General features: G+C 45.9%; 1 protein-coding gene across 1 annotated transcript in view; it reads left to right on the top strand.

The window, feature by feature from the left end:
- GALNT12 (polypeptide N-acetylgalactosaminyltransferase 12) overlaps window positions 1–27,622 on the top strand; it is a 44,083-nt gene that overhangs the window by 7,121 nt on the left and 9,340 nt on the right. The window contains exons 2-7 of the mRNA XM_023202867.2: window positions 10,283–10,452; window positions 13,903–14,092; window positions 19,024–19,209; window positions 22,514–22,631; window positions 24,235–24,411; window positions 27,245–27,376. Coding sequence (XP_023058635.2) covers window positions 10,283–10,452; window positions 13,903–14,092; window positions 19,024–19,209; window positions 22,514–22,631; window positions 24,235–24,411; window positions 27,245–27,376 — 973 coding nt within the window. The remainder of the gene's footprint in view (window positions 1–10,282; window positions 10,453–13,902; window positions 14,093–19,023; window positions 19,210–22,513; window positions 22,632–24,234; window positions 24,412–27,244; window positions 27,377–27,622) is intronic.

The following is a 27,622-nucleotide window of genomic DNA, read 5'->3' as shown; positions in this document are numbered from 1 at the left end:
TACATGAGGTAATGTGTATAAAATGCTTATATGGTGCCTCTCCTATAGTAAGCACTCAACAAATGGTACTGTTATTACCAGGTAAAGAACAAGGCATGCTGAAAATACAGAGACAAACACAACTCAGTCTCTACCCTTACAACGCACATGTAATATACCAGAAACGAAGGGAAATGATTGTGTGCTGTGATGTGGCATTAAATCCAGTTCTGAGCTTCCTTTTGTCCTTAAGGCAGAAGTAGAACTCTAAAGTGATCCTTAGCTGTCTTTGTATGATCAAAGGATGCACAGGTTTTTATCAGTCAGGAAAAGGAGAAAGTGTTTTTTTCTGGAAGCAAACTTAGAGACATTTCAAAAAGATATACAGACAATCTCCGATTTAAGATGGTTTGACTTAAAATTTTTCAACTCTATCATAGTACCCATGCAACCATTCTGGTTTTCACTTTTGGTACATATTTGATAAATTATATGAGATGTCCAACACTTTATTATACAGTAGGTTTGTGTTAGATGATTTTGCCCAACTGTAGACTAACGGAAGTGTTCTGAGCACATTTAAGATAGGCTAGGCTAAGCTGTGATGTTCAGTAGGTTAGGTGTATTAAATGCATTTTCTACTTGGAATGTTTTCAACTTATGATGAGTTTATTGGGATGTAACCCCACCGTAAGTCAAGGAACATTGGGTATTGAACCTCATAAAACAGAATGCCTTTAGGAGATGTTTTCAAAAAAGAAACAAACTATACCAGGACAAGAAAATGAGAAAGGGTAGAGTATTAAATTATTGATCAATGAAGGCATTTGCTATGAGGAGCTAAAGAAATACGATCTACAGCTAATATCATACTGAATGGGCAAAAACTGGAAAAGTTCCCTTTGAAAACTGGCACAAGACAGGGATGCCCTCTCTCACCACTCCTATTCAACATAGTGTTGGAAGTTCTGGCTAGGGCAATCAGGCAAGAGAAAGAAATCAAGGGTATTCAGTTAGGAAAAGAGGAAGTCAAATTGTCCCTGTTTGCAGATGACATGATTGTGTATTTAGAAAACCCCATCGTCTCAGCCCAAAATCTTCTTAAGCTGATAAGCAACTTCAGCAAAGTCTCAGGATACAAAATTAATGTGCAAAAATCACAAGCATTCTTATACACCAGTAACAGACAAGCAGAGAGCCAAATCAGGAATGAACTTCCATTCACAATTGCTTCAAAGAGAATAAAATACCTAGGAATCCAACTTACAAGGCTTGTAAAGGACCTCTTCAAGGAGAACTACAAACCACTGCTCAGTGAAATCAAAGAGGACACAAACAAATGGAAGAACATACCATGCTCATGGATAGGCAGAATCAATATTGTGAAAATGGCCATACTGCCCAAGGTAATTTATAGATTCAATGCCATCCCCATCAAGCTACCAATGAGTTTCTTCACCGAATTGGAAAAAACTGCTTTAAAGTTCATATGGAACCAAAAAAGAGCCCGTATTGCCAAGACAATCCTAAGTCAAAAGGACAAAGCCGGAGGCGTCACGCTACCTGACTTCAAACTATACTACAAGGCTACAGTAACCAAAACAGCATGGTACTGGTACCAAAACAGAGATATAGACCAATGGAACAGAACGGAGCCTTCAGAAATAATGCCACACATCTACAACCATCTGATATTTGACAAACCTGACAAAAACAAGAAATGGGGAAAGGATTCCCTATTTAATAAATGGTGCTGGGAAAATTGGCTAGCCATAAGTAGAAAGCTGAAACTGGATCCTTTCCTTACTCCTTATACGAAGATTAATTCAAGATGGATTAGAGACTTAAATGTTAGACCTAATACCATAAAAACCCTAGAAGAAAATCTAGGTAGTACCATTCAGGACATAGGCATGGGCAAGGACTTCATGTCTAAAACACCAAAAGCAACGGCAGCAAAAGCCAAAATTGACAAATGGGATCTCATTAAACTAAAGAGCTTCTGCACAGCAAAAGAAACTACCATCAGAGTGAACAGGCAACCTACAGAATGGGAGAAAATTTTTGCAATCTACTCATCTGACAAAGGGCTCATTTCCAGAATCTACAAAGAACTCAAACAAATATACAAGAAAAAAACAAACAACCCCATCCAAAAGTGGGGAAAGGATATGAACAGACATTTCTCAAAAGAAGACATTCATACAGCCAACAGACACATGAAAAAATGCTCATCATCACTGGCCATCAGAGAAATGCAAATCAAAACCACAATGAGATACCATCTCACACCAGTTAGAATGGCAATCATTAAAAAATCAGGAAACAACAGGTGTTGGAGAGGATGTGGAGAAATAGGAACACTTTTACACTGTTGGTGGGATTGTAAACTAGTTCAACCATTATGGAAAACAGTATGGCAATTCCTCAAGGATCTAGAACTAGATGTACCATATGACCCAGCCATCCCACTACTGGGTATATACCCAAAGGATTATAAATTATGCTACTACAAAGACACATGCACACGTATGTTTATTGCAGCACTATTCACAATAGCAAAGACTTGGAATCAACCCAAATGTCCATCAGTGACAGACTGGATTAAGAAAATGTGGCACATATACACCATGGAATACTATGCAGCCATAAAAAAGGATGAGTTTGCGTCCTTTGTAGGGACATGGATGCAGCTGGAAACCATCATTCTTAGCAAACTATCACAAGAAGAGAAAACCAAACACCGCATGTTCTCACTCATAGGTGGGAACTGAACAATGAGCTCACTTGGACTCGGGAAGGGGAACATCACACACTGGGGCCTATCATGGGGAGGGGGGAGGGGGGAGGGATTGCATTGGGGAGTTATACCTGATATAAATGATGAATTGATGGGTGCTGACGAGTTGATGGGTGCAGCACACCAACATGGCACATGTATACATATGTAACCTGCACGTTATGCACATGTACCCTAGAACTTAAAGTATAATAAAAAATAAAAAATAAAAAAAAAAGAAATACGATCTAATCTTTAATCTTTAAAAAATGATATTTCTTTGTGATTATGAAAATTATAGTTGTTCACTGTAGGACAATGTTAGAATGCACAAAAATATAAAAAATTAAATAAGAATCAGTATTAATCTCACTTCTTAGAGATCACCATTGATAACATTTTGGCATATTTCTTTCTATTGTTTATTGTTCATGTGTGAACACACTCACACATACACGTGGTTGTTTCTTGAACTGGCTATTTGTAGATTTCTACCCTGCCTTTTTGATTTAACATTATAGTGTGACCATTTTCCTTTATCATTAAATATTCTCTAAAAAAGTTATTTTGTTGTTTTACATGGTGCCTCTCATGTAGTAAGCACTCAACAAAGGGTGCAGTTATTACCAGGTAAAGTACAAGGCGTGCTGAAAATACATGGCTGTGATTTCCTCATGCAGCCATACTCTACTATATTTTCTTCTTGTTGGACATTGAAATTGTTTACAACTTTTTGCTATTATAAATAATGTTACAAAGAAAAAATTTTAGAACAAGCCTCCTTCAGGGTATTCTGATTATTTACTTAGGCAAGAAATGTTTATGTATAGTGATATGAGATCAGAGAAAAGAGGAACATTTTAAAGCTCTGAATATTAATTGAAAAATTGCCACCCAGCCTTCTTGTGATTTAGATAACACAAATAAAGAGCCCACCTAGATATTCCAGAATGGTGGCCATAGGCCATTGGTTTTAGTGGAAACACATAAAAAAAAAGCAGGGCTGACATATAGTTCCAACTCTGTTTTGTCAAGCAGAGAAGAAATAAATTTTCATCCAAAATAGTAGAGATGTGATTTCAGACTAAAGGATAGTTCTTTACATTGAATGCACTTCACTTTGAAAACTTCACTTCACCATCCTTATTATCACTTATTTCTCTTGAACTTGTGCATGTTTGAAACAAAATTTTAGCAGCATCTTAAGAAAAAAATCTTTATTCACAAAAACACTTTTGTTTTTCATGTAGTGTGAGCAATTTCTTTTCGGGGTTTTTTTTTTTTTTTTGAGACAGGATCTGACTGTGTCACCCAGGCTGGAGTGCAATGGCGCCGTCTCAGCTCACTGCCACCCCCGCCTCCCTGGCTCAAACCATCCTTCCACCTCAGCCTCCTGAGTAGCTGGGACTACAGGTGTGTGCCACCATGTCCAGCTAATTTTTGTATTTTTCGTGGAGACCTGTTTTTGCCATGTTGCCCAGGCTGATTTCCAACTCCTGGGCTCAAGCGATCCTCCCGCCTTGGCCTCTCAAAATACTGGGATTATGAGTGTGAGCCACCGTGCCCTGCCTCACAGTTAATTCTTTCTGAGGCTCCTGGTGGGCTACAACTCAACACAATCTAGCTTTTCTTTGCATCCTGTCTAGTACTCAGGGGCTTAATAATCAAGACATAGTTATTAATATTTTTATAATACACACACATATGTTCACCATTTGCTATAACATGTATTTGTTGGAGGGAGGATGTTTTTTTGTTTGTTTTTTGTTTTTTTGTTTTGTTTTTTTTTTTGAGACGCAGTTTCGCTCTTATTGCCCAAGCTGGAGTGCAGTGGCACAATCTCGGCTCACTGCAACCTCCGCCTCCCGGGTTCAAGCGATTCTCCTGCCTCAGCCTCCCTAGTAGCTGAGACTATAGGCGCCCACCACCACGTTTGGCTAATTTTTGTATTTTTAGTAGAGACGGGGTTTCACTATGTTGGCCAGGCTGGTCTTGAACTCCTGACCTCATGATCCACCCACCTCTGCCTCCCAAAGTGCTGGGATTACAGGCATGAACCACAATGCCCGGCCCAGAGTGGGGATGTTTTGGTAGATATGAGAAATAATGAGATTGAGGAGGGCATTTGTAAGGGCCACTAAAATTGAGATACGTAGCTATAGATCAGAATGGACTTGGTGTTTGGGTGTATCCTTCACAACATTAGATCTTTTTTTCCTCTTTTTATATTTAAGTTTTAATTTGGAAAAATTTAAACCTGAAGAAAATTTATGAGACTAGCATAACAAACTTCTATAAATCTTCCATCTAGATCCACCCATTATTGTTTTGGCCCATTTACTTACTTTTTCTCTTTCTGTATGTCTACTCTAATATTATACCCATTTGGGAGTAAGTTACAGAAATAACAGTTCTTTACCTGTCTCTACTTCAGCATGTATTTTCAAAGAACAAGGACATTCTCTCATGATACCATGATGTAATATCAAGTTCAGGATATTTATCCAATATTGGATGTCTATAGCTGTCCCAACCTTTTTTTTTTTTTTTTTAAAGACGAAGTCTCACTCTGTTGCCCAGTCTGGAGTGCAATGGAGTGATCTTGGCTCACTGCAACCCTCCTGGGTTCAAGCGATTCTCCTGCCTCAGCCTCCTGAGTAGCTGGGATTACAGGCAGGCACCTCCATGCCCAGCTAATTTTTTTGTACTTTTAGTAGAGATGGGGTTTCACCATGTTGGTCAGGCTTGTCTCGAACTCCTGACCTCAGGTGATCCGCCTGCCTTGGCCTCCCGAAGTGCTGGGATTACAGGTGTGAGCCACTGTGCCCGGCCAGCTGTCCCAACTTTTGTAGCAAGATTTTTCCTTCCTAATCCAGTAACTAAGCAAGAATCAGGTGTAACACTTTAATCAGGCCATTGCTGTGCCTCTTTAGCCTCACTCCGTCGGGAACATTTCCTCAGCCTCTCATGGTCTCTTATGACGTTGACATTTTTGAAGAGTAAAGGCCCATTGGTTTATAAAATGTCTCAGTTTGGGTCTGTCAGATACTTCCCTTGTGATTTATTTTATGGTATGTATTACCGCAAAATTTAGTGGCTTAAAATAGCAATAAACGCTTGTTATTTCACATAGTTTCTATGGACTAGGAATTTAGGAGTAGCTTAACTGGGTGGTTCTGACTTGGAATCTCTCTTGAGATTACAGCCAAGATGTCACTTGGAATTTTGATCCCCTGAAGGCATAATTGGGTGGGGCTGGAGGTTCTGATTCCAAAATGGCTCATTCACGTGGCTGGAAAGATTGTACTGGCTGTTGGCAGGAAACCTCAGTTACTTGCCACATGGACTTCTCCATAGGGCTGCTTGAGTATCCTCACAGCATGGCAGCCGGCTTTCTCCAGAATGGATGATACATTCCATTGAGGAAACAAAGAGGAATCATCAGTGTTTTATGATGTAGTCTTGGAAGTCATACACTGTTTCTCCTGCTTTTCATGTGTGGTAGTTTGAAAATATATCCACAAATTCTCCAATAGCCTCTGTCCAAGAGATGGAGCTGCATTCTCCTCCCTTTGAATGTGGACCGGACTCCCTTCTCTGGAGCACAAAGCCTTCCACAGGGTCAGTGCTAAGTTAACTACTTGCATGAGTTGAAAGCCTATGGTGTCTGGGGATTCGACTCCTGGCTGGCTAGGTGCTGGTGGGGATGCCCAGTGTCTTCACCACACCACAGCTTTCATGCTTCCAACCTGGGCTGGCCTTTTCTCAAGCACCCAGAGCAGGGCCTCCAGATGCAGCAGGGGTGAGTATATAAAGCTGACGAGAACAGCCCCAGCCCCGTCAGAGATTCTCAGATAAGCCTGTTCACAGCTGAAGGGAAATCATCCCAGTGACAGCAGAGCAACGCCACTGCTGTAGAGGCTGTCCTGGCATTAGCAAGAGGGGCCTGGAACTCGTTCCAGGGAAGAGGACCCTGGACTCTGAGAAGGAGAATAGAAATTGTCCTTATCTTGGTAGGAGGGAAGGCCAGATGGGGAGATGTGATACAGGGATCTTTAGATTCAGATGGCCCACCTGAGCCTCCTGTTGGGTAGAAGGAACAAGCCAGAACCTTGCAACAAGATCCCTCGACACAAAGATCTCAGCCCGGTACACACTAGCAGGTGCTCTGTGAACCGACCAAGTCACTCCACCTTTCTTAGCCTTTAACATGGGAACAATAAATGCTAACATAGGAAGTGGTTTTGAAGGTAAAATGAAGTACTACATGTCATCAATTCAGAGGCGCATTTTTTCCCACATTTCAACACTTCTAAAATTAGCATGTGTCTTAAAAATCAATGCATCTTACCATTATGCTAGGCAGCACTTGTCTTTCTTCCCCACAGTTTTAAGTTTATAGGTACCTGTGCAGGATGTACAGGTTTGTTACATAGGTAAACATGTGCCATGGTGGTTTGCTGTACAGACCGTCTCATCACCTAGGTATTAAGCCCAGCATGCATTAGCCATTCTTCCTGATGCTCTCCCTCCTCCCACCCCCAACGACAGGTCCCAGTGTGTGTTGTTCCCCTCCATGTATCCATGAGTTCTCATAATTCAGCTCTCACTTTTAAGTGAGAACATGTGGTATTTGGTTTTCTGTTCCTGCGTTAGTTTGCTGAGGATGATGGCTTCCAGCTCCATCCATGTCCCTGCAAAAGACATAATCTCATTCCTTTTTATGGCTGTGTAGCATTCCGTGGTATATATATACCACATTTTCTTTCATTGATGGGCATTTAGGTTGATTCCATGTCTTTGCTATTGTGCATAGTACTGCAATGAACATATGCGTGCATGTGTCTTTATAGTAGAATGATTTATATTCCACTGGGTGTGTTCCCAGTAATCTGATTGCTGGGTCAAATGGCATTCCTGCCTCTAAGTCTTTGAGGAATCGCCACACTCTCTTCCACAGTGGTTGAATTTATACTCCCACCAGCAGTGTAAAAGCTTTCCTCTTTCTCCACAACTTCGCCAGCATCTGTTGTTTTTTGACTTTTTAATAATAGTCATTTTGACGAGTGTGGGGTGGTATCTCTTCTTATTGGTTCATTAAAGAATGTCGTGTCTTCCAACCCAGTGCTGCTCAACTTTGTTGAAATACTGTAGACTGGAGCACAAAAGTAATTTTCTAAGGTATGACAAAGTTACTATGTGTATTTAAAAGGAGTCCTTACCTGTTAGAGACACATATTGAACTATTTTTGGATGCTACAATATGCTGGATTTTCTTTAGAAATAATCTGGGGCAGAGGGAGTGGTGTTGACATAGATGAATCAAGAGTACAGTGGCACAATCTTGGCTCACTGCCAGCTCCATCTCCTGGGGTTCAAGTGATGCTCATGCCTCAGCTCCCCCGAGTAACTGGGATTACAGGCATGTGCCACCATGCCCGGCTCATTTTTGTATTTTTAGTAGAGATGGGGTTTCGCCATGTTGGTCAGGCTGGTCTCGAACTCCTGGCCTCAAGTGATCTGCTGGCCTCAGGCTCTGAAAGTGCTGGGATTACAGGCGTGAGCCATTGTGCCCGGCCCTGTTCTGCTTTTTTAATTTTAAAATTTCTGGCCAGGCGCGGTGGCTCATGCCTGTAATCCTAGCACTTTGGGAGGCCGAGGTGGACAGATCACGAGGTCAGGAGATCAAGACCATCCTGGCTAACACGGTGAAACCCCGTCTCTACTAACAATACAAAAACAAAATTAGCTGGGCGTGGTGGTGGGCACTTGTAGTCCCAGCTACTCGGGAGGCTGGGGTGGGAGAATAGTGTGAACCCAGGAGGCAGAGCTTGCAGTGAGCCGAGATTGTGCCACTGCACTCCAGCCTGGGCGACAGAGGGACACTCAGTCTCAAAAACAAACAAAACAAAACAAAATTCTAATAGTTAAGTAAAAGAGGAAAAAACAAATACTTTTGTATGCTAAGGGCTCTTCCCTAACTTTTCATGGGGCTCATCATCCCAGTCTCATCCTAAATGTCACCTCCTCCAAGTGCCCCTCCCAGATTACCTGTCCTATAGTTGCTCTCCTTCCCCCTCTGCACTCCTCTGTTTCTCACTTTCATGGTTTCAAAGTTGTTCTCTTTCATCACTCTCCTTTCCATTTTCCATAGCACTATCACTGTCTGAATTCCTGATTTGTTTGTTTAGTTGTTACTGTCCCCTGAAGATGAGCTCCATGGGAGCAGGGGCCTGGCCTATCTGGCACACAGTAGCTGCTCAGGAACTTTTTGGTGACTGACTGATAAAGGGCCCGGTAGCACAATGCTGGCATGTGGTAGACAGCAGATGTCAGTTTCCCTCCTCCTCCTGCCTAGTTTGGCATCTTTGCTCCTGTCCTCTTTGATCTATCATTTAACTTATCTGGGAAGGCCTTGCCTTAGCAACCCAGGGAGCCTGGCTGGTCTCCGGCATTTCACGCCCTTCTTGAATATCTAACTGATCTCTTGGTCTAACCTTTGGCCAGCCCCCAGCATTCAAACTCTGCCCCTTCTGGTATCCCCATGGTGTTGCTCTCCCACCTTGCCATCAGCTACTTCCCACTGATGGTCTCTAGGTACTGCCCCTTAGTCAGTCCCGTGACACTGGGAATTTGTCATCGGTCACTCAGGATAGAATTCTGTGTCAACCAGGGAACCTTCAGTTCAAAGTGACAGCAAATTGCTAAACAAAGAGCTTATTGGTTCTAATCACTACCAGTCAGGCCCACTGCTGGCATTGAGTGGGCTCAGCCCCACCCCACCACATGACTACCACATCTTGGGGGGTTGGGTGGCAGTGGGGATTTGAGGGAGGTAACCAGTGTCCTCTGCAGAGTCCTTCCTGGAGTGTTCATAGGTCCTAGCCACAATTCTAGTTTATGTATTTGGGACACCACCTTTGCTAAGCCTAGACAGTATTGGGTGCTGGGAGAAGGTAGGGAGTGGTACAGTGGTACATGAGGACTCAGAATACTGCGAGTGGTGCATGCTGAGATGGAGGTGGGCCGGGTGCTGGAGGAGCATTGAGGAGACAACGACGGCCCGAGATAGGTGGTCCCGGGTGGTTCACAAAGGAGAACAGGCCTGAGCTGGGAGCTTGCCAGGTAGAGAAGGGAGGAAGGGGCATTCCAGGCAGAGGGAACAGTCTGAGCAGAGGTCTGGGAGTGAGATCGGGGCAGAGTGGACAGAGAAGAGGGCGATGGGGAAGAAAGAAGTACCAATACTCTTCCTTCTGATTCTGCCTGGTTTATATGTTACTCAAATCCAAAAGTTGCTTAACAGCGTAAAACAGTATCACACAGTAAAAGCTAGGTGGGTATCATGGTTAGGACCTTTCTTGGAGTCTGCTGGGGCCGCTAATGCCAAAAGGGGAGCTCCGGAAGATCTTTCAGTGGATTATGTCCCCTTCCCCAGGGGACCATGAACCGATGTCCCCTTTGTCACTCCATCCCCAGTGCCAGCCTGGGCTCGATCCTGTTCCTGAAGTTGCGCTGTATTTGCAGGTGCAAAGAGAAGAAATATGATTATGATAATTTGCCCAGGACATCTGTTATCATAGTATTTTATAATGAAGCCTGGTCAACTCTCCTTCGGACAGTTTACAGTGTCCTTGAGACATCCCCGGATATCCTGCTAGAAGAAGTGATCCTTGTAGATGACTACAGTGATAGAGGTGAGTCCTGGCCAGGGCTCTGGGAAGAGCCTGTCCTTCTGTGGCAGTGTCTGGGAGGTAAGAGTGGGATGCAGGAAGGCTAGAGTAGACCCAGTAAGGATGGGCTTCCTGTGTCCCCCTGCACCCAAAGAAGACCTCGGGATAGCAGCCCAGAAACAGCAGGCTCGGAAACTGGAAGGAGCGGGGCGTTCAAGTAGGCCCAGTAAGGATGGGCTTCCTGTGTCCCCCTGCACCCAAAGAAGACATCAGAGATAGTAGCCCAGAAACAGCAGGTGTGGGAAACTGGAAGGAGGAGGGCATTCTCTGGGCAGTTTCTGGGACAACCATTGGCCAGTGGAGGTGATTTAGGAGGTGAGGTTGCAGGATGGGCAGGGCCAGATCTGGTAGGGCCTTGGAGGCCGCCATAAGGGTTGAGGCTTAAGTGTGAGCTTGATGGGGAGCTTTGGGGACAGTAAGGTCCAGGTCCATCTGAGGAGCTCACTGAGCCAGCTGTGTGGGGAATGGTCAATGGCAGGGGAGGGGCTGGGTGAGGATGGAGGCAAAGAAGGGTGGAGGGGCCTCTGTGGTGCCCACATGCAGCAGAGTCTTGGCTTGGCCGGAACTGGCAGTGCCAACAGAGTAGCATCAGCCCGTGAATCCTTGGGGTCTAGCTGAAGTGACAGCAGCTAAGCTTAACCAAGGGCAAGTGTCAAGGCTGTAACAGCAGGTAGAGCTGTGGGCTTAGTCTCTACAGCCTGTCTCAGAGGGAAGCAATCTCTGCTGATGGGGCATCTGCTGCCTCAGACATTGCACTTGCTCTGACTTCAAAACTGGCCTCTGTGTGTTCTAATAGGCATGTGCATTGGGCTGTTTTTCAAAGACTCAATAGTGACTCACACAAGATAAAAATAGACTTCTCACATCACAAATCTGGTGTGCTAGCCTAGAATGGGTGTGGTGGCTCCTTGGTGGATGGGGCCTCAGCTCCTTCTGTGCCTGTTCCCACCTTCTCTAGGGTGCTCTGCTGCCTTGGTCCTCGTAGACCGGGCTGATTTTTCACCTCCTGCTCACTCTGTTCAACCAGAAGGCTTAAAGGGGAAGGAGAGCTACACCCTTCCTCCCGAGGGCACTGCTTGGAAGTTCTCCACACATCCCATGAGCAGAGTGTGGTTGCCTGGCCACGTGTAGCTGCAAGGGAGGCTGGGAGCTGTGACCTTTATCCTCCTGGCTGTGTGCTCAGTTACAGGTCACAGGGAGAATGGGTTTAAGGCACAAGGATCAGTGTCTGTGACAGTGTGTAAGCCAGGCTGGGGTACGCCAGGCTGGGGTTTGGTGCTGACTATAGCCTAGAAGGTGTTGGGTTCTGGGGTTAGGGCACCTGGGTCTGAGGCAAGCTTTCCCATGATCCAGTTATAGCGCCTTGGGCGAGTTGCTTGTCTTTTCTGAGCCTCGGTTTCTCACCTGTGAATGAGTCTGTCCACACCTATCTCAAGAGAATTATAGTGGGGAATAAATGGGATCATGTATAGGACAGAACCTCATGTGGCAGCTGGCACATAGTAGGTGCTCATCTACATTTCATTTTTCCATTTTCCCCCAGGGTTATTTTAAATCTCTCTGTGTAGACACTGGTTCTGGGCCACACTGCATGGGCTTGAATCCCCCGCTAACCCCTAGCAACTATACAACTTTGAGCAATGACCCTAACCAGTTTCAAACTTGGCTTCAGCCTCTATAAAATGGGAATAATAATAGCTTCTACCTTGTAGGATCATTGCGAGTGTTGAATGAGATGAAGAGGGTAATGTGCTGGGTAGGTGCTTGGCATTTAGTGAGCTCTTGTTAGATGATAATTTCTATTTTTATAATGTTTAAAAAGTTGCAAAATAAAAAAACAGCATTTCACAAATATATTAATCTAAAGGCAAAGAGCAGATTATTTATTTTGTCATAATGGGATTAAATAGTGCCTCAGCAGGCAGGAATACAGTATGAATTCCTCTGACACATCTCAATTCTCTCATAAAAATGTGAGGCAGTGTGGACCAAGCTTCCCTTCCTGTCATTGTGGGAACTTGGGAAAACAGGCGTGATGTCCCTCTTTAACCTGGAATGAGTTAGGAGGTCCTGCCCTGCCTCCCCCCCCCACCATTTCTGCAGTGTCAGTGTGAGCTTGATGAAAGGGTGTCAGGCCCTCCCAGATGCAGGGAGACAATTCAGGCAAACATAAAATTAACACTGACAAGATCCATCACGAGTGCAGGGCAGCCACGCTGCACTCATGGGTTCACTGGGTACTGTAGCTAATTAGCTTTGCTTGCAAAGTTACCTGCCTTATTCCTGCCATCAACTCATTTGTGGTTATAATTTGGATTTTTTTAAAAATTGGCTGGGCACGGTGGCTCATGCCTATAATCCCAGCGCTTTGGGAGGCCAAGGCGGGAGGATTGCTTGAGCCCAGAAATTTGAGACCAGCCTGGGAAGCATAGGAAGACCCTATCTCTACAAAAAATGTAAAAAGTAGCTAGGTGTGGTGGCACACGCCTGTAGTCCCAGCTACTTGGGAGGCTGAGGTGGGATGATCACTTGAGCCCAAAAGGTTGAGGCTGCAATGAGCTGTGATTGCACCACTGCTCTCTAGCCTGGCTGACAGAGTGAGACCCTGTCTCAAAAAAAAAAATAAAAAATAAAAATAAAAAAATAAAAATCAACCAATGAATGCTTTTATTTATTGATTTATTTATAGACAGGCTGTCACTCTGGTGGCTGCTCTGGGCAGTAGTGTTAGCTTGTAGAATTTGGAGCCGGGTTCCCCTCATGGCTCTTCAACTTACTTACTCTATGACCTTGGGCAAGTTACTTAGCCTTCCCAGCCTCAGTGCCCTCATCTGTGAAATGGGGATAATACTAGTACCTGCCTCAGAGGATTGTTATGAGGATCAGATGGGTTATCTAGAAATCGCCTTGGTATTACTTGGCACAGCAAGTCGTCTTTAGTTTTAGCTGCTATTATTATTGTTACTACTACTGAAACTGTAAAGTACTCTTGAGAAAATTTCTATTAGCATAACTACTGTTTTTATAAAAATTGCAATTAGATGGTTCATGTGTTTTTTGGTTTTTAAATGCTCATGAGTCAAAACTGTAAAGCATTTTTTGTAACAGCTTTATTGAAATATATTCACACACCATTCAATTCACCCATTTGAAGTGCACAGTTCAACGTGCATGTGTTTTGATGGGGAGCAAATGGTGGTTCTGGAATTCCTCCCCCAACCTCCTCCTGGCCTTCAGAGCACCTCCAACCTTGGTTCCGGGTAAGGTGAGGATGTCCCAGGTGGCAGAGCAAAGGAGGCTCCTGTCTGTTTCATCTTCTGTTTGGGACAGGGAGGCCCAGAAGGCCCCAGCTTGGGATGAGGCACTCCTCCAAGATTGTCACGGTGACCCCTGTTGCTTTGTTTGCCTCCCTAGAGCACCTGAAGGAGCGCTTGGCCAATGAGCTTTCGGGACTTCCCAAGGTACGCCTGATCCGCGCCAACAAAAGAGAGGGCCTGGTGCGAGCCCGGCTGCTGGGGGCGTCTGCGGCGAGGGGCGATGTCCTGACCTTCCTGGACTGTCACTGTGAGTGCCACGAGGGGTGGCTGGAGCCGCTGCTGCAGAGGTGCGTGAGCCGCCCACCACGGGAGAGACAGCATGTTACCTGGTGTAGGTAGCATGAGGAGCAGACTCATCTTGTCACTTGAGAGTTAACGGGTTGCCTGGGCTCAGCTGCTCCTCTGTCACTGGGCAGGAGAGCAGTCCCTGCTTCGTTAGGCTGTTGAGGCTGCTAAATGATTTAGTGCATGGCAGCTGCTTGGGAGTGCCAGCTGGAGGAGGCCCTGTGTCACTGTTTGCGTTTATTATTTCTTCTTTTTTATTTTTATTTTTTGAGACAGTTTCACTCTTGTTACCCAGGCTGGAGTGCAATGGCGTGATCTCGGCTTACCGCAACCTCCACCCCGGGTTCAAGTGATTCTCCTGCCTCAGCCTCCAAAGTAGCTGGAATTATAGGCATGCACCACCACACCCGGCTAATTTTGTATTTTTGATAGGGCTGGGGTTTCACCACTTTGGTCAGGCTGGTCTCAAACTCCTGACCTCAAACTCCTGACCTCAAGCGTGAGCCACCACACCCGGCCTTATTATTCCTTCTTATCTGAGCTTGTTGCAGAAAACTGAGAAGTATCATCAACCAAGACATTTTTAAAAAATCCTCAATCAAGTAGAATGGCACTCCTAGAGAATACACATTTCGATGTATTTCTTTCAAGCCGGGCTGACTTATCCCTCACACCCAGGAGGAACAATGCCTAGGGCCCATGAAACTGGAAGGAACCCACATAAATGTTATGTATTTCTTTTAAAATCAGAAGGGAAAAATGAATATCATAATAGTGAGTATGTAATAATCTAGCATGGATTGTATTTGTCTTTATACCAGTATAGTCATAAAATATGCTTTTTGATCTGTCTGCTTGTTCTAGAGGAAGGGCCCCTGAAAGTTGTAATGTGGCCCTGTTCTCAAGGCCATTGTCCTTGCTGTTCCACAGCATCTCACTCTCACCCTCCTACCTTCCCCCATCAAGAAACCACCATCTACTGGGGCCCAATTTTTGTTTCCTTCTGTCTCTTTCCTCCCCATGCGCTGCCTCGTCTCTCTGCCCTTTCTGTTTCTGTGTCATGGAAGTCAGGAGCTGGGCGGGCCAACCAGGAGCTCCCCAGGTGGGAGAGGAAGGCAGGGGTCTTTGCTTGGCTTCCCCTCTGTGGAGCAGGCAGAGAGAGGGCTGGAGGGGCAGGGTCTCTGCAGCTGGGAAACTGCTTCCCCACAGACGCCAACATTGTGGTTGTTAGGGTTGTCTGGAAGAGCTGGGGACCCACTTGCCTTTCTTTCTGGGTGTGACCCAGCTGCCCCCTGCCCTGTCACTTCCTACTGTCCTGGCTTGTCAGCTGCGGGTGCTATAGCTATCTCTTTCTCCTCCTCAGCTCTGATGAGCTTCCCCAGCAGCAGATTCGAGGCTCCTCTGGCCTGTGATGGAGCTGGAGACTATTTAGAGCACAGTTATGGCCGAGTGCTCCCTCTGTAACCTGGACCGGTGGGCTCCCCCTCCTCTGTTCCCCCACTGCGCTCATAGATGACCACCTCTACGCAGGTCTGAAGCCATGGGGGGCGGACATTTCTTTCTCTTCAACTGATGGATTAATGCTTTTAGAATTCCTCTTCATCCCAGCTTTTGGATGCGGGCCAGCCCCCTCCTTGCTGCACGCCTGTAGATGAGGGGATTTTCCACTTCGGTTGTCTATTAGAAATACCTGGGGAACTTTAAAAAGTATATTTTTTAATTTTTAATTTTTGTGGGTAAATAGTAGGTGTATATATTTATGGGGCACATGAGATATTTTGATACAGGCATGCAATACATAATACTCACATCAGAGTAAACGGGATATGCATCCCCTCAAGCATTTATCTTTATGTTACTAATAATCCACTCATACTCTTTTATTTTTATTTTTATTTTTATTTTTTTTGACAGAGTCTTACTCTGTCGCCCAGGCGGGAGGGCATTGGCATGATATTGGCTCACTGCAACCTCCACCTCCCAAGTTCAAGCAATTCTCCTGCTTTGGTTCCTGAGTAGCTGGGACTACAGGCGCGTGCCACCATGCCCAGCTAATTTTTGTATTTTTAGTAGGGACAGAATTTCACCATGTTGGCCAGGCTGGTCTCAAACTCCTAACCTCAGTGATCCACCCGCCTCAGCCTCCCAAAGTGCTGGGATTATAGGCATGAGCCACCGCACCTGGCCCAGTCATACTTTTAGTATTGTTTTATCTATCTATCTATCTATCTATCTATCTATCTATCTATCTATCTATTTATCTATCTATCTATGACAGCGTGTCGCTCTGTTGCCCAAGCTAGAGTACAGTAGGGTGATCTCGGCTCACTGTAGCCTCTGCCTCCCAGGTTCAAGTGGTTCTCCTGACAGCCTCCCGAGTAGCTGGGATTACAGGCGTGCACCATCATGCCAGGCTAATTTTTGCATTTTTAGTAGAGATGAGGTTTCACCATGTTGGCCAGGCTGGTCTCAAACTCCTGACCTCAAGTGATTTGCCTATCTCAGCCTCCCAAAGTGCTGGGATTACAGGCATGAACCACCATGCCCACCCAGTTATTTTTAACTGTACAATTAAATTTTTTTTTTTTTTACTATAGTTACTTTGTTGTGCTAGCAACTAGTACATCTTATTCATTCTTTCTATTTTTTTGTACCCATTAACCATCCCCACTCGCCCAGCCAACTACCCTTCCCAACCTCTGGTAACTATCCTTCTGCTCGCTGTCTATATGAGTTCAGTTGTTTTACGTTTTAGCTCCCACAAATCAGTGAAAACATGCGAAGTTTGTCTTTCTGTGCCTTGCTTATTTCACCTAACATAATGACCTCCAGTTCCATCCATGTTGTTGCAAATGACAGCACCTCATTCTTTTTTACGGATGAATAGTACTCTATTGTGAGTATATGCACCACATATCCTTTATGCATTCATCTGTTGATGGACACTGAGGTTGCTTCCCAATCTTGGTTATTGTGAATAGTGCTGCAATGAACACGAGAGTGCAGATATCTTTTCGATACACTGATTTCCTTTCTTTTGGATATATGTACTTAGGAGTAGAATTGCAGGATCATATGATAGCTCTATTTTTAGTTTTTTGAGGGACCTCCAAACTGTTGTCCATAGAGGTTGTACTAATTTACATTCCCACCAACGGTGTATGACGGTTCAACCTAGGGAGCTTTTTAAACACACCAATGCCTGGTCCCATTTGGATCTGACTCTTGGGGCTGGGGCCTCAGCTTCTGCATGTTTCAGAAGCTCCCCGGGGGAATTTGGTGTGTACCAGCATTGGGACACATCAGACTGTGGACTGTCCCTAAGGTGGGCCCAGATAGGAATGGTAACCCTTTCCATCCAGGGGCTTTTGGAAATGTGGGAGGGTATTCTTGGTTGTCATGTCAATCAGGTAGGGTTCCTGGCATTTTGTGTATCAGGGAGGCCAAGTATCCTGCAGATCAGCCCTGTGCAGTGGAGAATGGTTCTGGCCCAGATGCCAGTAGCATCCCTGTGGGTCCTGCACATTCTCCAGCCAGGACTAGGAGTCCTATACTCCAATGCTGGTACAGCATTCCCCAGTTTTCCCCTTCTTGTAAAAATTAGGCTGTCTGTGGTTCCCACCAGCTTGATCACAAGCCATCAGTTCCTGGGGGAGCTGGCCTTTGCCAGGGGCCAGCTGGAACTTGCCCAGCAGGTCTGATATTGGCCCTTTCAACCTTTTAAATAATGCCCTCAATGTCTTTAAATAAGCGGATGTTGGTGGATACCTAGTATGCAAGTTCCTCAATTTGGGGAACTCACAGATCTGAGACTCTGTCTCACGCAACCTGTCCTGAAGAGTGCAATTTCCCTGATAGTTGTCATTCTTACCCTAGAGTGGTATTTCTAATATCCCCTCTGACTTTCTGGTGTCATTCTAAGGACACTGAAAGCTCGAGTCTGGTTGATCTCTGTTTCATTGTCCTGTGTGGCGTGACTCACACCATTCTAAGGACACTGAAGGCTCGAGTCTGGTTGATCTCTGTTTCATTGTCCTGTGTGGTGTGACTCTTAGGAGATTCAGGTCTCAAATTCCAGACAACATTCCTCAAAATGTACTCAAGGAAATCTCGTGTTCACATGTGGTCTAGTCTCAGTCCATCTTTCCTGGTGTGGTGTCAAATGCAAAGAAACACGGCCTGGAAGCATGCTGAGGGATGGCCAGATTTGTAATAATGTTGTGGAGAGAACAGTTGAAACCAACACACAGGCTGATACCTGCGAAAGGAAATTATAGCATTTTTCACTATGTGTAATATTTCACAATAACAAAAATTAAAAAAAATAGCAATAGTTTCAGGTTCTCTGCCAGCCATCTTTCTCTGCCAGAAACATTTTCCCAGGAAATCCTCGCATTAACCCTCTGAATGGATATTATAATACCAGTGTTACCACTGAGGCCATAGGCTCTGTGTTAGGTGACCACAGGCCATAGTTAGGTGACTTGGCTAATGTCACACAGCAAATAAATAGCAGGATTAGAATTTATATTCTAATTCCAAAGCTGACCCTTTGGTCTGGGTGCAGCTTTGTTCTTAGGAGATAAGTATTTCTTGATGTTAAGATGTTTCATTGTGATTAAACCTCTTGCACTCCTGAGAAATTGAAATCATAGAGTGTTTGGTCAGAATGTCTGTGGAGAGAATCAGAGCATGTTAAAGTCACGGCACTTTTTGTTTTAAAGCCCTCCCTGGCCCCCAGATCCCCTCCATGGTGGTCACCTGCCAGGGCTCCGACACAGCTACAGACACCTGGAATAAGAAAAGCAGACCTTTCTCAGGCATTCCTCCCTCTTTTTGGAAGGAAGACAAGAATTCACCCTTGAATTTCCCAATTGTCTTCCTGCTGCCCGTCTGCATAGGAGAGACAGATGGATGTCTTGGGTGCTTTCAGGATCCATGAAGAGGAGTCGGCAGTTGTGTGCCCAGTGATTGATGTGATCGACTGGAACACCTTCGAATACCTGGGGAACTCCGGGGAGCCCCAGATTGGCGGTTTCGACTGGAGGCTGGCGTTCACGTGGCACATGGTTCCTGAGCGTGAGAGGATACGGATGCGATCCCCCGTCGATGTCATCAGGTCAGGAGCTGACCTCTGGGTGACTTGTTTTTTAAGCACGCCTCGTTGCATCTGGCTGACCTGTCAGTGGAGGCCCTCGGGTGGAATGATTAGCTGTCAGCTTAACTACCTCTCCTCTTCCCACTTTTTTGCCTAGAATATTTGTTTATTTTTATTAAACATGTCTGCTACACAAGTCAATTTTATATCGGTATATTTTATTTATTTAATTTTTAAATTGTGGTAAAATATGCATCATAGAGAATTTACCATTTTAACCATTTTGAAGTATGTAATTTTAGGCTGAGCATGGTTGCTTATGCCTATAATCCCAGTACTTTGGGAAGCCAAGGTGGGAGGATTGCTTGAGTCCAGGAGTTTGAGACCAGCCTGGGCAACATAGCAAGAACCTATCTCTACAAAAAAATAAAGATTAGCCGAGCGTGGTAGTGTATATCTGTAGGCCTAACTAGCTGGAAGGCTGAGATAGGAGGATCACTTGAGTCGAGGAGTTCAAGGCTTTAGTGAGCTATGATCACGCAATTGCACTCCAGCCAGGGTGATAGAGCGAGACCCTGTCTCTATAAAAAATAAATAAATTAAATAAAGCACGCAATTTTAGTGGCATTGAGCACATTCACAGTATTGTGCAAACATAATCTTTACCTGTTTCCAGGGCTTTTTCATCATCCCACACAGAAAATATCCCCAACTAAGCAATAACTTTCCATTCTCCCCTTCCCAGCCCCTGGGTGAACCTCTGTTCTTTCAGGCGCCCCATGTAAGAGGAATCATACGATATTTGTCCTTCTGTAATTGGCTTCTTTCACTTAACATCATGTTTTCAAGCTTCCTAGAGAACATCATTCCTTGTGATGGCTGAGTAATATTCCTTTGTACATATATGCCACATTTTGTTTATTTATTCTTCTGTGGGTGGACACTTGGGTTGTCTTTTGGTTATTGTTAAATAATGCTGCTGTGAACATCGGTGTACTTTTATCTGCTTGAGTCCCTGTTTTCCGTTCTTTCGGGTATATGCCTAGGAGGGGGATTGCTGGTCATATGCTCATTCTTGAGGAAACATCGTTAGGCCCCTTTGACCTGGGGTGTGGGTGGATCCATGGCAGGTGGAAAAGCCTGCTCTGGCCAGTGGGTGAGTCAAGGTCTGAGTAGAGTGGGCCCCAGGGAGGCTCAGCAGCTCTCATTCTGGAGGTGTTGAAGTGATAGCCTTGCTTCTTCCTCCCCTTCCAAGTTCAGAAGCAAGTGGGAGACAGATGTGGGAGTTGGGCAGAAGGAGGTCAGGACTTCAGCCTCACCACTGGTGTGTTGAACCGGAAGGAGGCTCTTAGTTCTACATCTACATTTGGCAGTTGGGCTTCTGAATCCTTTCACCAGAGTCCTGACCTTAAGATGACCTGCTGCTGGCTGGAGTGGAGCAAGTGAGGAGAGTGTCCAGAGATAAGGCTGGAGAGATGGGTGGGGCCAAGGGAAGGGGTTTGGACCTGACCCTGAGCAGATAGAAGCCACTGAAGGGATCCGAGCAGGAAGTGACCTGAGCATGTGCTGCTTGCCATGTGGTGAGGGCCCTGGAGGGACCATTTTGGGCAGGGATACCATTAGGAGGCTCTGCAGTCCTCCAGGTTGGAAACAATGGTTCAGGAGATGGTGGGCACTGTGGATTCCAGAGATGTTAAGATGGAAGAATTGGGAGAAACTGAGTGGGAATTGGGGAAGGAAGGAATTGAGAATGGCACCCAGGCTTCTGTAGGAGCCCTTAGTGAGAACATCCTGCTCAATCCCTCACTGAACAGGTTTGGAAACTGAGACACAGAGTAGGAGGCTCTAATCTAGGCTACTTAGGCAGCCTGTCATGAATTCATGGGGGGCCATGAATTCTGATTGCCCCCCCTTAGCCCACGTGCTCAGAGCACCTATCCTCCCCATCCCATAATATCCCTGTGCCTCAGTTATCTCATCTGTGTAATAGGTACCAGCCTGCCTGTTTCCTAGATTTTTAGGATAAACACACATGAAGGTGCTTTGTATTCTAGAACCTTCCCTCCCACTGGGGATGTTGCTATTGTCTTCTCAGTTGACCCCACGCTTGGAGTCCAGGGCAGGCCCCGATGCTGGAGGATGTTAACATTTTCAGCAGTTGTGCTCTCAATGTTCTCTTTCCCTATTTCTTTTTTTTTGAGTTGGAGTCTTGCTCTGTTGCCCAGGCTGGAGTGCAGTGGCACAATCTTGCCTCACTGCAGCCTCTGCCTCCTGGATTCAAGTGATTCTCCTGCCTCAGCCTCCTCAGTAGCTGGGATCACAGGTGCCCACCACCACACCTGGCTAATTTTTGTATTTTTTTAGTAGAGACAGGGTTTTGCCATATTGGCTAGGCTGGTCTCGAACTCCTGACCTCAGGAGATCCGCCCACCTCAGCCTCCCAAAGTGCTGGGATTACAGATATGGAGCCACCGCACCCGGCCCTTTCCCTATTTCTGCATTCATCCTTTTGCCTGTGCAACTCCGGGGCGTGCTGACCTTACATTGTTCTGCTGTGTAGGCTGGAAGCTGTGGGCCGTTTCTGAAGTCAGTGCTGGCTTCCAGATAAACCTGGTGGCGGGTGGGGGGAAACAAGGCTGGCTAGCTGGGTCCTGGTGGGGGAAACCACTCGAGCAGGAGAGGACCTGGCCCTCCCGGTGCTTTCAAATGCCAGAGTTGCCTTTAGGATCTTCTGCGTACTGGCATCTCATTGGTATCTGTGAGTTCTTGCCTTGTGAGATCACACCTCCTCAGATGACCATGGCCTGGAGCCTCCCTTCCTTTTAGAATGTGGTCTCTTGCTTCTCTCTTCTCCTTGTACTCTGTGCTTCTAAATGTCCCTGGATTTCTCCCACCCTTAAGCCTTTGCTCATGCTGAAGAACCATTCCATTTCCCTTCTTCTTGGCTAACTGTCCTTTGTCCTGCAGACCTTGCCTCCTCCAGGGAACCTAGTCCTACCCTTTTGCCCCTGCCCTCCTCAGTGTTCCCCCAGGACCCCGGCTGACTTTAGTTAACATATTTAGCACACACAGAGTACTGCGTGCTAATACTGTTGAGCAGTACTCAACAGTGCCTGCTGAGAAACCTGGGAGCAACCTCAAGGCAGGGACTATAGGGTACATCAGTGCTTCTAGGCCCAGCCTAGTGTGGGGCACGGAGGTGAAGGCAGGGTATGCTTAGAGATGATGGATGAACAGATGAAAGGGCTCGTGGTGGGAAGGTAGTTGGATAACTGTGATAGTTTCCTGCTGCCTACAGTGAAATATGGATGTAACACTTTTTTAGGTCTCCAACAATGGCCGGTGGGCTGTTTGCTGTGAGTAAGAAATATTTTGAATATCTGGGGTCTTATGATACAGGAATGGAAGTTTGGGGAGGAGAAAACCTCGAATTCTCCTTTAGGGTGAGTATTCCAGTCTTCTCTTTGGACATGTTCTTAACTGATTCTCTCTTTGGAAATGATGGGATTTGCTGTGAGAGCCTGGTGGACCCTGAAAGATGATGACGTGCATATCCTATAAACATGCTTGCCTTCTTGTTTCAGCTCTTTAAAAAGTGTTCTTTTACTAGATTTGGGGCCAGAAAGGGCCTTGCAAGTCACGTAGTTCTCTCTCACTTTATGGAGAGGAGGAAATGAAACCAGGAGAGAGGTGACTTGCTCAGGGTTAGGTTCCTCCTGATCCTGTCTTCTGGAGCCTTTATTTGATTAATTCCTTATGAAGTGGCCTCTTTATTTAGCACAGTGGCTTTCAAACTTTGACAGATGTGAAAATTTCTTTTTTTTTTTTTTTGAGACAGAGTCTCGCTCTGTCGCCCAGGCTGGAGCGCAGTGGCACGATCTCAGCTCACTGCCATCTCGGCCTCTCATGTTGAAGTGATTCTCCTGCCTCAGCCTCCTGAGTAGCTGGGTTTACAGGCATGTGCCATCACGCTTGGCTAATTTTTGTGTTTTTAGTAGAGATGGGGTTTCACCCTGTCAGCCAGGATGATCTCGAACTCCTGACCTCAGGTGATCCACCCACCTCGGCCTCCCAAAGTGCTGGGATTGTAGGCATGAGCCACTGCACCCAGCCAACACATATAAGAATTGCTGGGTAAACTTGTTAGAAAGACAGATTGACAAGCACAATCTAGAAAGCCAGATTTGATAGCTTTAGGGTGGGACCAAGATTCTGCTTTTTGTAACAAGCCTATCTACCGATGCTAGTCTACATGGCCCATGGAAACCATATTGGAAAACTCCTAGCATTTCAGTAGATTTTCCAGTTAATGAAGTCTTACATTTTAAACATCAAAACTTTGTGTGAATGTTGGTGCTTTTCAGTGGAAAATTAAGATTTTTAATAATATTTTATATGGTGTTCTGTCCTCATAAAAACTGTGGATAAACAAGAATTTGGCCTTCTACTGAGGACTTACACCCTCCATAATAAGTACCAGATGCTGGGCTTGGTTGTCCCATCTTTGAGAAAATGAGATGTTCAAGGCCATCGGTCCCAGTGTGAGATGGGCTCAGATGCCTCCGCCTGTTGAGTCTTTGGGTGTGCTTTTAATGGTCTCTCTGCCTCTTCCCTAGGTGTCAGGCTGCTCTACCTGTTTCTAGAAGCTCTTCCTTTTCCCCTTCCAAACCTCTCTTCTTCCTTGCTGCTTTCCTATCTTCTGTGGCTAGGAGATCAGGTAATCAAGCCTGTGTTTTCTGTAATGAGTAAGTGGGTTGCCAGTGAGGTCTCTGTGATGCTCCTGTGAGTCAAGTGCATGAGCTTTAGTGCATGGACTTTGGGGTCTTGGTTCCCACAGCTTATTTATTTTGGGGGCTGCTTTCTTGCTCTTTACCCACATTCTGTATCATAAATGTGCTGGGTAGGTGGCCTCCTGCCCGATGGAGGCTGAGCATCTTGGCAGCATCCATCATGCCTTGTGTGTGCCTGGCGTCCTTGCTGCAGATACTGTGGACCTGCAGCTCATCCCCTGCTCACCACCTGACCTCTCCTTTTCTCTGTGTGCAGATCTGGCAGTGTGGTGGGGTTCTGGAAACACACCCGTGTTCCCATGTTGGCCATGTTTTCCCCAAGCAAGCTCCCTACTCCCGCAACAAGGCTCTGGCCAACAGTGTGCGTGCAGCTGAAGTGTGGATGGATGAATTTAAAGAGCTCTACTACCATCGCAACCCCCATGCCCGCTTGGTGAGTTCCTCAGCCCACCTGCACTCCATCTGGCTTCATCTGAACAACAGCAGCTAATCGTGGCTTCCCCAACATAGTCAATCGGGTTCCAGAAATAGAGAATAATTTGGGTGCTCAGATACGAGTATGGGGAGAATTTATTCCTCCATTTATAATAATTATATGCAGTCAAATCTTGTTATTTACAACTGTTATATTCCATAAAGCCACCACAAATACTGAATTTGTGAAAATAGAGCCATTGCTGTTAGGGGAAATACAGGGTTAGGTTCCTGCCAGACTTGGCGGCACAGTTTTGTCAGCAGATCAATACAGAACCTTGTTTTCTATGTGTTTCTGTTCAAAGACACCTATTTAACATATATCGTTGCATCATTAACATTGCACTCATGGCTAACAGCACGATAACTCATGCCAGAATGAAGCTGACCTAGCACGTGTTATTTTCTCTTCATCACAACCTTCTTGCATTTAGGAACACTAGATGGCACTTCAGCACTACGATTGGGGGACACTCTAGAATAGCTGGTGCAGTCACCAATACAAAGCAGAAAAAAATGTGGTGCCCAATAGATGGTGAAAAGGACAGTGGTTTACAGGATGAGAGCTGAAACAGGAAGGCGGTTGCCCTTGTTCTGCATCACCTGAGAATGGGAATGTTGGGCAACTCAAAATTTGTGTCCATGAATGTGTGTGAAAATTAGAAAACACCACAAGTATTGATTTGGAGGTTACAAATCAATTTTATTATAGCATGTAGGGAAATTCAGTTACAGAACCAGTAAATAATGAGGCTGGACTGTACCAACATAGACAGTTGGGGATACCTGGTGTCACAGGCCAGGCATTGTCCGTGTGTTATGGTTTTCTTCTTTGTAGCCAGTAGGGGTGAATCCACAAACACAGGGTACAAGTTAAGGCACAGTTCTTCACCTTAAAGCTATTGCTTAGGGACACACCCACCTTATTAGTTAGGGGTCTGTTACCTCCCTCTAGAGACTTCTTCTTAGCACCCTGGAAGCTTCCCTTTCTAAAACAGGGAGTCTGTTCTGCTTCCATTTCCAGATGGAAGGACTACTGGAGAGTGGCCCAGGCCCCCGCTGCTACTATTTCTCACCATATGTCATGGTCATGGAAACGCCCCCATCGCCCAGCATAACAGATGCCCATCTTCCTCCTCACTCAGAGGCCTTGCTGGGCCCATCTCTCTGAATGACAGTGAAGGTGTGCCTGTAGTTGCTGAAGTCTCAGCTCTGTTGGCTTGCTTCTCTGGGTCCCAGCCACACATTGCAGTGACACTGGCCCAACCACCCACTGCACTGAGCCTGTCGGAGGCTGAGGCTCAGCCCAGACTGTGTCCTTCCTCAGAGCTATTTATCTCAGGGACTTGTTGCCTGGTCTAGATCCTTGTTCTGCCTCCACCTCAGGGACCACTGTGGATGAGGGATCTGCCTCTTATTTCCCAGATCTTGGGTTTCACATGCAACACAGTCCACTGTGTCTGCCCTAGCCAGCTCTGCATGACCCATGGCAGGGTGCCTGCTCGCCCTGCATTTGCGTAGCTAGTAGGGCTTTTTGGCAACACAAGAAGGTCTTGCTCTAAGGCTTCTCATCAGGCCACTTCATGGAAGTCTCTTCTGAGTCCTTCCAGCAACCCTGCAGGGTAGCAATAAAATTCTCATTTTATAGATGAGAAAACTGAAGCTCAGAGAGAAGCTGTTGGAAGGAACTTGTCCAGGCCCCATAACTGATAGGAGGTAGAACTGGACTTGAGGCCTGTACTCTGCAGCACACCTCTTGCTCTGCTCTGCAGAGCCCATGGGCTCTCAGTCAGACTCCCACTCAGCCCCTCTCTGGCTCTGGGCTCCACAGTCATTTGCTTCTGCCTCCTCTGTCTTGCCCAGCACCATACAGTAGAAACACCCACCCTTTCCTCATGCACAGTCTGGAGCCCATAGTTCCCTTTTCCTGAGGGTCCCCAGAGAATATTTTAGGGAGGCACTGAATGCAACCTTAGGCTGCATGCCCAAGGGCTGAGTGCTAAATGGATACTTGGCTGAAGCTGGGGGCACAGTGACTCATCAGTGACAGACCTCTGGGAAATAGCAGAAATCTGAAATCTTATTCAAACATTTACTTATTATTACCATTTTGTTCAATATTTAACTTGTCAGCTTTTAATCGTTTAACATGACAGTGCAGGTCCGGTAACATTTCTGCACTCACATTTTTCTTGTGGCTGCACGTTTGCCATACTGAATAGAGGCTTGCTGTATTTAAATATTCAAAAGCTCTCAGTCATTAGTTTTGTCCATAAAACCAACCTTGCACAAGTATTTCTTATTGCTTATTTCATATTAGTAACATGATTACATCTAGAATATTTCCTGTGTTTGAAAGTGGATATTCAGGTATTAGTAGTAAACGGGAAAGTCACAGCATATGTCTCGGTGAAACTGACATTTCCCCGGTTGGGTTTCAGGATGACCTCTGATCACAAGCATGGGTCACAGGTCCAGGATCCATAGATGCCAGTGCAGCCCCAGGGCTTGGCTCCTTCACTCCATCAGCAGGCGGGCTCGTGCATCTGCTCTCACCGCCCTGCCAACAGAGCACCTAGGAATGGAATTGTCTCTGTGACAGCCTCTCATACTAGAAACTGGAATTAGACGCAAGGCTGTTTTCTATCCTCTGTGCTCCACACAGGGCCCGGCATGCAATGAATGCTCTGTCAAAGCTGGCTGGTGGTTAGTAAGTGAGCATCAGTGAACACAGGGGCTTTGAAAGGAAGCACTAGGACCCGTGGGGTCTCACTGTTTTGTTGTTTTCTCAGGAACCTTTTGGGGATGTGACAGAGAGGAAGCAGCTCCGGGCCAAGCTTCAGTGTAAGGACTTCAAGTGGTTCTTGGAGACTGTGTATCCAGAATTGCATGTGCCTGAGGACAGGCCTGGCTTCTTCGGGATGGTGAGTGAGGGCAGTGGGCCCATGGTAGGCAGGGAGTTCCCTGGCCTCCAGGTCTGACCTACAAATCCTGGGCAAGAAAGGCCCCATCATAGGGGTCACTGGCTCCCTCCACTCCCCCCCCCCCTGCCCACCCCCTGCCACCTTTTTATCCACTGCCCTTCTTTCTCCCTGTGAGTGTCTGGGCCTTAGGTGCAGAATGTCAGAGCTGGAAGCCATCTCAAAATTGACAACTATTTTGTAGATAAG

The sequence above is a fragment of the Piliocolobus tephrosceles genome, chromosome 14 (assembly GCF_002776525.5).
Source record: "Piliocolobus tephrosceles isolate RC106 chromosome 14, ASM277652v3, whole genome shotgun sequence".
Lineage (NCBI taxonomy): Eukaryota > Metazoa > Chordata > Mammalia > Primates > Cercopithecidae > Piliocolobus > Piliocolobus tephrosceles.
Note: the sequence above shows the minus strand (reverse complement) of the source record. Positions and strands in the feature narration are given on the sequence as shown.